This window comes from Cryptotermes secundus, unplaced genomic scaffold, assembly GCF_002891405.2.
Source record: "Cryptotermes secundus unplaced genomic scaffold, Csec_1.0 scaffold1777, whole genome shotgun sequence".
In the NCBI taxonomy this organism is placed as follows: domain Eukaryota; kingdom Metazoa; phylum Arthropoda; class Insecta; order Blattodea; family Kalotermitidae; genus Cryptotermes; species Cryptotermes secundus.
Genome location: NW_019724777.1, coordinates 197,765 through 208,931, shown reverse-complemented (window position 1 = coordinate 208,931; position 11,167 = coordinate 197,765). Strand labels below are relative to the sequence as shown.

Below are 11,167 nucleotides of genomic sequence, written 5' to 3'. Positions count from 1 at the left end.
AGGGGTTTCATGTGTTTCCTTGGAAGTAGGGACCGAATTATTGCCGATAAGTTAAGCAGCTTCCAGATTTTCGCGATTTTCCTCAGTCTTAAATTATGAGACCTACCTAAAGGGGCAGAATTACTAGACGCTTGAGATGAAACGCATTCAGTGGGCCCCCTGATATCTGCATCAGTGCAACCCGAGTGTTTCTGGTCACAAACATCCCCTCCTCTCTCCATAATTGACACCCGCGAACCTAATTGATGGCATTCAGCGTAGCCGATAGGTCGGTGACGTATAACGAGTGGCCAATGATAGGGCGAGTGGCTCCTCCCTCGCACATGCGCGTTGCTGCAGGAGGCGGGGCTGACCGCTCTATTGGCCGCACGCAGGCGGGCCTGGATCAGACGAGGTTGAGTCGTGATGCCGCGAGGTTTTCTGGTGAAGAGGCACTACGGCGACGGCGGCTTCGAGGAGCCCCAGTATCACCTGTTCTCCAGCACCCCACCGCCCTTGGACCTCTCCCTCAAGTCCGCCACCCCCATAACTCCGCCGTCCACCCCCTCACCGGCCTCCCCCGTCAGGAAGCGGCCCACCGCCCCCGAGTCACCCACCCCCAAGACCAAAACCGTCCCCAAGAAGAACAAGGCGGTGCGCAGGCTCAACTTCGATGAGGACAAGACATCACCGGTATCAGGCACCATCATACGGGAGCTGGGGGCGGACGAGGCGCCCCTTGTGGTCCGGAAAGGCGACATCGACCCCGCGTTCAACGTTGTGGAGGTGACGGAGGAGGCCAAGGCGGAACTGGCCAAGATAGAGAACCGTATTGGCGCCTACATCTGCCGCCTGTGTCGCGAGCTATACGAGGACGCCTTCAGCCTGGCGCAGCACCGCTGCTCTCGCATCGTGCACGTGGAGTACCGCTGTCCGGAGTGCGACAAGGTGTTCAACTGCCCGGCCAACCTAGCGAGCCACCGACGCTGGCACAAGCCGCGACCCGGCAGGGAGCAGGACGAGCAGGTCGGGCTCGACCTGGTCAAGCGTGATACTGCAGAGGGGGGAGAAGACCCACAGTTCCCGTGTCCAGCGTGCCAGAAGCGGTTTCGGCGCCAGGCCTACCTGAGGAAGCACTTGGCCAGCCACCAGCAGGACGCTGCCACCGCCGCCGCGATGCTTCACACTGCGCATCACGTCGTCGTGCCAGCCGCCAACTGACACCCGCTGATCCTGGCCCCCCCGTGGCCACCGCCCCCGCCCCCCTTTTGGCGTCTCGGACTGCTCTAGAGAGGTGAGGTGTCATTCCGTTCTGTAAGCTTCTGTAGATCTAGTAAATTGTGTTTTCCGCGTTGTAGATAAAGCCTGTCTGTAGATGCAGCGAATTTGGTTCGTTCTAGATACATCCCTAGATCTAGCAAATTTTTCTCTTCTGTTCTAGATATTTACCAATATCTAGTGAAAGATGTTTCATCCCGGGGATATTGCTACGTCTAGTACATGAAGCAGTCTATTCCATTCACTTGGTACAGTGACAGAATATTTCCGCTCTAGACAGGTTGCTGCATCTCGTGCCATGTGTTGAGTTCCTTAGTGTAAAGCCCGGGCAAACCTGCCTGAATCGACAAGTGATGTGTGACAGCCGCCAGCCGAACAGTGTCGAACCTACAGAACAGTCTAGTCAGTCCTCTAGTCTATTGTACACATCTAGTCCTGTTTAGCTCATCGTAAGTTATTTTTATAATCGTTGTTGTTTATTTGACATATTTATTATTTATTTATTTCATTTCTATGTTTATTTTGACCATTTTATTCGTTTATTTATTTTATTTTTTGTTAATCTATTATGTAACACAATTTGTGATCATCACAATCGTCCCCCCCCCCAATTGCTCAGTAGCATTGACCCTCACAGAATGGTGATGTTTCTTTTTCTCGAGCTGCTGGTCTGACCGCGCGGTCATTTCACACTTTGGTGCATTCCAGTTGCTCACTGAAAACGTGCAGAACTTCAGTCTACGGGCTGTGTGGCACAGTTTGAGAACAACGTGACAGGGGACAGGAGGAAGAATTTATGTTGTTAGGGCGAAGCATGAGCTTAGTTTGGCAAGGAAAGGAATAACTTGGGAGATCTAGGCATAGATGCGAGCATAGAGCTGACTAGTAAGTTGTGTCTTAACAAAGTGATGCTGACTCGTGACAGTTTATGCCCTAATGGTTCCGTCACAGTCGAAGAGATAATATCAACAATTGGTATGTTGTTTGTCATGTTATTTAACGACGGTGTTTCAGTTGCAGAGGTTTTAAAGAGACGAGTGAGAAGTTAGGGCGATCTTGGATGGTGAGAAAATAGAGTAAGGAATTGTAGGGAACCTGTAGGAACATAGTATACTGCTTTTCCGCCTGGTTCTTGGTGGTTTCTTGCTCGGCTTATACATTGACCTTGATGATGGTGGCATTACATCCACCCGAAATTTTTGTGGACTTATGTCGGGCTGCACGGTGATACATCTCAGAAGATAGGGCTAGTACTCCACAAATCCTGTATACGTTTAAATACGATAGCGGCTTACACTGGGGACTCAAGTCCCCATCCCCGCTTTGGTTAAAGTGTCCGTATACGCTGCTCAGGGCAGTGAAGAAGTGTTCTGCTGGTAGAGCGCTCTGGGACACATGTAACGCGGGCTGCATTTCGCTTCTAATTTCAGTGGAGAACGCGCACTAATCGTGGTGGGTTTCAGAGGACTCGGACAAAGCGATATGAACCTTGTGTCACTGGAACTGACATGACCATACAGGCCGAATTCCATTGTTCTGTCCCATGAATTTTCCATCCTTGATCAGAAAATTTTTTTTCAAGTTCGAATCTATAAAGCAAAATTTAGCCTCAGAAACCATCTTTATGTCTAGGATATCGTGTGGCCTCTTTCGAACTCGAGCATTGGGTTCCAGAAAGTCGCGAGACATTTACGTCCACTCTTCTTCCCGCGATGATGAGAATGCGGGTGAACGTTCCGCAAGCAGTTCTGAAGCATCTGGACGTGATGAGTTGCGTTTGTTTGGGCGCGAAGCCGAAGGCACCTCATAACACAGGAAACACTAGAAACTTGGAGAGCATTGCATAACAGTTGGTTCCATAATTTGTATATTGTTCGCAAAATGTTTTTGGATTGGCCAAATGAGCTGGGCACAGAACATGCGGACGTCAAATTAAAAAACTATGCGAAATTTAGCGGGAAACACAGAAGGGAGGAGGCTCCTTGCGGGGACCTAGGCGAAGGTGGTAAAGGGGGGGGCACGCGGGAGGCGATGTGGCGTATTACTAAAAATCATACGGAGACTTGTAAGGTGTGCGGAGGTAGACTGGATTCGTCAGGACGGGAACCTACGGCGGGCTCTTGCGGAGCTGAGTGACAGGAGCAGAGTGCTCCTTGCAGTTACAGACGGAATGCATACTTCGCTCCTTTTTCATATATCATCGTTTCAAGATACAGTCAGATGCCCAGCTGTGCCAATGCTTGGCTGGGCCGTGGCCAGTTACGGTCCTAACTAACAAATTGTGTCTGCCTGAAGCAAACAGTTCATTTTTCCCTTCGGGATGCAAACTTACTAACTTCATGGAGCGGAGACCTCACTGAGAAGCTGATAGTGGCTGTACTACTTAAGAAATTTTCTGCCGTGTTCGAAAGAGCCCACCACTGGACGGAAGTCACCGCGTGGAGCCGGTAGGAGTAGCGCCCTGCCTGTCACTGGGAAGCCATTGCCGGTCTGTGAAGGGGCTGTGGAAATTTGGTGCTTGGTTTTGTCGTGAAATCGAATTTTACTGAAAACCTGTTTTCCTTATACAAGTTATAGCTTCGATCACATAACTGAGGATGGTTATTAACTAGACGTAAGAAAATCTGCTGATGTCAGTGCTAGCATTTGGACGCGTTGTTTGCTGTAGGTGATGAAAGTTGTCCCTGTGCTTAACTACTTAAGCACTACGCCATGAAGGCGTATGGGAGAGTTGATATATAGATCCACGTGTTCTTGACCTCGGCACCAGATGGAGGTGAGCGGTCAGCTTCACGCCCCTGCCGCTTTACCTCCGAGAAAGAGCTCCCGGTACCAATTGGATAGGATGCTGGGTGGACCCCAGAGCCGGTGTGGACGACGTGGAGAAGAGAAAATTCTTGACCCTACTAGGACTCGAACTCCTACCCCTTTGTTGTCCAGCCGGTAGCTAGTCGCTGTACTGACTGCGCTATCCCGGCTCCTTGTTGGAGGTGATGTGTTCCATATTTGACAGTCGGATGTAGCTAAACAACCACCCCCCCAAAAAAAAACAGCGATGGAACTTTTACTTTTTTTTTTCTTAATTTTGTTGTGGTTTCGTCATATGCTAATGCTTATAATGCTTTTTTCGTCGCTGTGCAAATGGCGAACAAGACAAGAAAACATGCAGTGAAAAGCCTTGAAATTTCATGCAGGCGGTACTTGGACCCATGGTTTGTAATATCACCAAAATATATACTTATTAATTTTCAAAAACACATACGTTTTCCAAAAGCCGAAGATTATGTATTTCCCTTACGTAAGGAAATGTATGTACTGTATTTCCCACTTTTCTCCATTTCTGGTTATGAAAGAAAAACAAAAGATAGCCAGTATTTGGCGTCCTCCCCCTTTTTAATGAACGGTAAAAATTACGAAATCCTCACTGGCAAATCTTCCGCCTCCTTAGATCCAATTACCTCCCTGCGCACCCTCTTCTCAAATATTTTTCATCTGTGTTCCTCTCTTACTGCGGTTTACCCATACAAAACAACAGGTAACATTATGGATTTGACTATATTAATATTTTTGTGCTTTTAGTTAACAGATGGGAAGACAAGGGATTCTGCACTGAATGAAGGCAGACATCCACTGATTTTACCCGCTCTTGATTTCTGCGCTAATGCAAATTCGATTTGTTAGAGTCTCTGCCGAACATTGAACATTGCCACACACACTTTCGAAGATTTCATTACAGAAACGGGTTGTCAAATGGAGCCGGTTGAGTTGACTGACTGAGTCTGGAAGGCAGGAGGGGCAGCCCACAGTGAGGGAAGCTACATACACCTCCAGGACTCACTCAGATATTGTCTAGTAGCAGTAGGCTTGCTTGCTCTTACTGTTTAGAACTATGTGTGCAGCAAGTTACCGCAGAAGTCTTCGAGTAATCGGATACAGCAATTTCCAATATTAATAGCTTAATTATTTTCGAAACTTTTCAAATGTCTGTTGCACCTCACATGTTCGTACTGCTGCCGCTGTTAGTTGTGTTGATGGAAAAGTGGCAGAAGTAAAGCACCGAACGTCTCGAAGCCCGTCTTCGCGTGAGAACTCAGCCGCTAGCCCGCCGTGCTCTCTAGGCCCTCCAGTTCTGCCACAGTAGGTCCCCTCCTTCTGCTTATCTTATCATGCAGTCTCATGCTTAATATCTGCAGCAGAGCATTTCCTACTCTGCGCACGAGCCACAGAACAAACGGTCTTTGTAAGCTGTTTTCTCACTTTCAAGTTCTCACTTTAATTCCGTCCCAAATGCTGACGGATAGCAGTCGATTAATACTCGAAACGGATCGATAATTCTACTGTCACGATTTGGGATGCAATATGGGGCAATTCCGACAGCAGAACTGTGATATTATGGCAACTGTTCAAGTAAAGGGCCTTTCTTCCCGGTTTTGTGAAACGTGCTGAACCTGCTAACGAAACTTGCTGCGAGATTATCTGAGTAACGCTGTGTAGTGCGCAGACAGAGTGGCGTTACGTTTCGGAGGAATTCACTGCCAGCTTCCTCTGCTCTGACATGTTGGTAACGACTTACCAGACTACACGGCGTCACAACACAGAAGGCGGTAATGTTTATACTCACCGCCATCAGATCTGCAGATCTCGAAATTGGTTTCTTCCTGTTTGCCCATTCTGCTTTCTTTCCTTATTGAGAAACTCCGTACCAACTGCAGAGTTTGTAAAATAGCAAAACCACGCAGTGTTCCCCCTCTCTCCCCTCCCCCCCCCCGACATGCTGCTCCACACGAAACAGGCCTGTCCCTCATTTAACTTCTTGATTTACTGCGTTGTATTCTTATTGCTATTTGAGTTTTCGACAGCTTTGTCATGCAAAGTGGAACTATTTTCAAACGAGTGCTGAAGAATCCGAGGGGCGCCTCACGCAACAATGAGCGTCACGCGAGCGGGAGACGTTCTAGGTGATCGGGGCCCACCTGTTGAGACGGCACCTTTCTTGATGCCATTTTGTAGTTCATGGGAGCCAATAACATGGCGGCCGTGAGGAGACAGACCGTGAACGCAGCTCGAGAAACTTCCCCTGCTAGGCACGCATCCTGCAGCATACCCACGCTTCGGAATTATTCCAAGAATGCCTTGCTTACCACATCAAAGCCTGTCCCCTTGAACTTCGTGCCTTCTTACAGAAGCTTGAATATTGGACCCACTATCATGTGGGATATGACGCCGTGTAGTTTGATAGAGTGACATAGGTGTTTTGGGGGCGGGAAACTTCTTGCCATCGTACTCCGGGTAGAAGAAACCGCAGTTTCTTCCGAAACGTTGATACCTATCTACCAGACTACACGGCGTCACTTACCAGACGACAGTAATCTTCACATTCCCCCCTAAAAAAGTATTTTACTCAGACCAGCAGCTCATGTTTCTGTATATTAGAATGTGTAGAACAGCGCGCCCTGCGCCCGAGTGCTATCTAGTCAATCCGTAGTGTGCCGCGGATCCTCCATACGTCACTTCCTCTTGATTTCCGGTCTCAATTTCCTGGCCGGCTGGAGATGACAGTGACGCTCGGACCGCGGCTAGGTTACAAGGCTGTAACAGAGACATACAGTCTAGTCACTTGTTGCAAGCCTCTGTGTGTGTGTGTGTGCGTGCGTGCGTGTGTGTGTGTGTGTCAGTCGATACATTCCGCAGTGAAACTGTAAATACTGTAACATTTTCTATTGTACAAGTTTGTAACAATAAATTGTATCTCAGTGTACAAGTTCAGAAATAAAGTCACCAGTGACACAGTGTCTGTTCTGTTTTGTGGGAACCAGATTCAAAATGTACCGAGCAGGTTAGTTCAGCCGGTGGAAATATGGCCTGAGTGCATATTTTAGCGGTTTTACTCAGTCCCTACAGTAGGAGCTCCTTTCCATTTTGCTGAACCCACTGACCATCTCGCGACACTCTGCAATTAATGTAGGTCTAATGACTTCACCGCTCTGATACAAGAAGCTCGTGTAAATAAACCGTGTGCGAGACATCTCTGACGTAGTGACGCACATAATCAAGTCGTCATCAGAAATTTGCTAGATCCATTTTTCGCGTAAGGTTGGAACCAAAATCGCCGTGAATCCCGCTGAAGTCGGGGTGCATTTCCTCTTCAACGTTCTGTACTCAAGCTACGACAGACATACTCTCAAATATGTTTTACACACAGTCTAGTGGCCTATTGAAGAGCATATTTCTTGCCTCAGAGAAAACACTGCTTCTCCATTACATACACCAGCGTTTTTTTTTTTTTAATTCGCTTAGTGGGGGTGGAGTCCAACAGGGTCCACTCGGCACGGCGGCCACTGATTGGCCTATTGTACCTTCCCGGGGTCATTATGATGATGAGAATTTGGTAGAATGAAGATTGGCAGGGGAAACCGAAGTATTCGGAGAAAACCCGCCCCAGCGCCACTTTGTCCACCACAAATCCCATTTGACCAGACTCGTGATCGAACCCGGGCCGCCGCAGTGGGAAGCCAGCGACTGACCGCTTGAGCTATGGCGCGGCCTTTTATATACCAGTGGTTAGTGCTGCTTAGGAAATCATATAGGCCTACCGTGTTGGCAGAATATATACTCGTATATACTTATATAGGCGTAATATTAAAGCAGGTGATACTTACCTCCTACATGAAGCACCGTGATTGGAGGGTTAATTTGCCTCTGAACTATCCAACCCTCCCATTATCCAGAATCCGGGCCATATGTGTGCATTTGCAGGCGGCGTCTTGAAACGTTGAAGTGAACACCAGTTCCTCAAGAGCAGCGCAATTACTCGCATTACGAGTTCCAGTCATGCTAGAGGAAACAGAAATCGCTTTCAATCCAAGGCTGCGCACTTTGCTATTGCAGGCGCAATCATCGTTGAAAGAAGAAGAAGAAGAAGAAGAAAGTTAGAAACCTAAACTCAGATATAATATAAATTTGTAAGATTTGAGGCTTTCACGGCGGTGACTATGAAGAAAGCAGTCTTCTGGGATTTGGCGCCGTGTATATGTGGTGTTAACCGACGTTTCGGAGGAACGTATCGCCTCCATCTTCAGGGTAGAAGAAAAAATATAAGAAATCTGCAGATTTCGCTTGCAGATTTCTTATATTTTTCTTCTACCCTGAAGATGGAGGCGATACGTTCCTCCGAAACGTCGGTTAACACCACATATACACGGCGCCAAATCCCAGAAGACTGCTTTCTTAATATAAATTTACCGGAATTTTATTTATGTAGCCCTGTGGGCGCTATTTTAAAGTTATTGGAATCCGCAAATATCCATTGTGTCTTAAATATCTTTGAGGGGGCGGTATAAGTGGTGGGTGATATCGTTACACCATTATTATGAAGTTAGTAGAGTCTATTTTCACGTACGATGGAAGCCAAGTTAGCATACTGGAGATACGCTGAACACAAAGGGCTTCTTCCATTACTTTGCCTGCTCAAGGTATGAGGTACGATTATGGATGTTAAAGGATTATTCCAGGCGACCGAGATTTAATTAAGCTGTGACCAAATTAGAGCACTGTAGTCTGCTGTATGCCTAAATGAGTAAGGCCATTCATAGAAGAAAAACTACAGGCTTTTCTTATGAAACGCGTGAGTCTTCGATGTTAAGGACATGAGAAGACACAGGTAATACGTAATGTATACATCGATTAAAATAATAATAATAATAATAATAATAATAATAATAATAATAATAATAATACATTTTGGGAATAAACCAGCTACTGGTAGTGTGAGGGAAGGTTTTATGTCTGCTCGTATCTGGTGAACAAACTGCAATCAAGATCAATCTTCGTAAGATTATGTAGCGTTCAACATCTTCGAACTGAGAGACCTGGAACTCGTCACTCCTGGGAACGCCATGTTAGTCACGTTTGGCGTTTATGTACAAGTAAATACTGGATGGGGAAATAGTGCCCAAAGGTAAGGGAAGTATAGGAAACTGAGCGGGTTGGGATGAAATCATTTGGCGTATATATATATATTTTATTTTATATTTAATATATTTCAGGATGACATTTTGAGATGTTGCATAAAACACGCGTATCAATTTTACACAATTCTAAGCAAGTTTAAAACACTGGATAGAATTGAAATTATGTTTGTTAAAGCGTAGCAAATGTCGGTCCTCGTGTCTGATACTACCATCGGCGATTCCAAGATTTCACACTAGTACTTCAAATTAATATCCGGTTGGTTGCCACTCCTTTGAGAAAATCGAGTTATATGATGTGCGAAGTGATTTAGTATTTTTTTGAGCAATTCAAGTTGGTTACAGTTTTAAAATTTTATGCTTCCCTTAATAAGTGCGACATTTCCAAAATGAAATACTCTCTCTCAAACGAAGTTTTTATTTCCTATATCACAGACCTACATCTGTTGGCAGACATTTCATGTAATGGGAATATATGAACCAGAACTTAGAGCTGCAATGGCCGACGACCACCTAAGAGAAGTACGAAAGCACGTTCATAGATAAGTTGGTTGACACACACCTCCAACATCATCTGTCATCGATAACATTTGATTTCCTGTGGTTTTATCAACGCTTTGAATGTTTGGTGAAACATGCAGTAAGTAAGTACTTAGTGTATTTTTCTGCATAAGCATTTACTTCATAGTCAGTTAATAAAGGTAAAATGGTAAAGTTGTTCCTGTAACAGGCCATATAGGCCCATTGAGGTGTGAGAAGTCGAGGCTTCCACATTTTCTAGACAATCGACTCACAGATGGCGGTAAGGTTGTCAGCCTCACGCGCCTTTACGCCGCAGGAATTTTACCGGTACTCATTTCTGTTAGAGGCTGAGTTGACCCCAGGGCCATATTGCGGCTGAAAGGATTAGATAAATTGAAAAAATACAGTGACCTCATTGGGAATCGAACCCGCGACCATCTGGCTTGTAGCATAGTGCCTTAGCCAACTACGTTAACGCGTGCACCTATAATCATTTAATAATTAATCATAAATTTATACTTCACGATTTAGTACTTTTAAATCTTTCTAAAGTCATATCTAGTGTTCAGGGATGCTCTTAATTTTCCCTGTGTTCAAACTGGAGTCCTAATTCGAACATTTTACACTTTCACATAACACCAGCTTGTGATGTATCTTAACCAGAATAACTATCCATTGTAACAGTCTCGCTGTTTGCTACAATGAGCAAAAAATTCTGTGAAATTGAAAGTAAGACACATTAATATTTACTGCACAATGACAACGACAAAAGCAGCCGCAAAAAAAAAAACAATCGTGATGTGATAAGGAAATAACGAAACAGTACTCTCTAACTAACTAACTAACTCCATGGGGCTGAGCTCTTCTTGAGAAGCCGTCAGTTGTGCAGCTACTCAAGAATTTCCAAACATTTTATGAAACCCGAAAGCTCATTACTGTGTTCACAAGAGCCCTCTACTGGTCCCTATCTTGAGTGAGATCAATCCAGTCCATACAGCCTTATCATACCTCTCTACGATCCATTTTAATATTATCCACTTATGTCTTGGTCTTATTAGTGGTCTCTTTCTTTCTGGCTTTCCCATCAAAACCTTACATGCATTCCTCTGCTCCCCATGCACGCTACATGCCCTGCTTATTTCATCCTTGACGTGATCATTTTAATTACTTTGCGAAGAGTACAAGTTATGAAGTTCCTCATTGTACAGTTTTTTCCACCCTTCTGTCACTTCATCCCACTTCGGTCCAAATATTCTCTTCAGCACCCTGTTCCCAAACGTCCTAAGTCTTATGTCATCTATGTCGTCTGTGTTCCACCCTCCAATTTTAAAATAAGGAAAGTCTCTGAATAGAGCTCATTCTGCCCTCTAGCGTACAGTGAGGGCAGTTACTAGTGCCATCTAGTGATACATGTATTTCGT

The 11,167-nt window shown here is 45.6% G+C and overlaps 1 protein-coding gene across 1 annotated transcript; it reads left to right on the top strand.

The window, feature by feature from the left end:
* The first annotated feature begins 405 nt into the window (after positions 1-405).
* Positions 406-1,695, top strand: LOC111863066 (insulinoma-associated protein 2-like). Its single transcript, XM_023849033.2, has 2 exons — positions 406-1,273; positions 1,421-1,695. Exon 1 carries the CDS (start codon positions 406-408, stop codon positions 1,198-1,200), a length of 795 nt encoding a protein of 264 aa, XP_023704801.1. The 3' UTR covers positions 1,201-1,273; positions 1,421-1,695.
* The last annotated feature ends 9,472 nt before the right edge of the window (positions 1,696-11,167 follow it).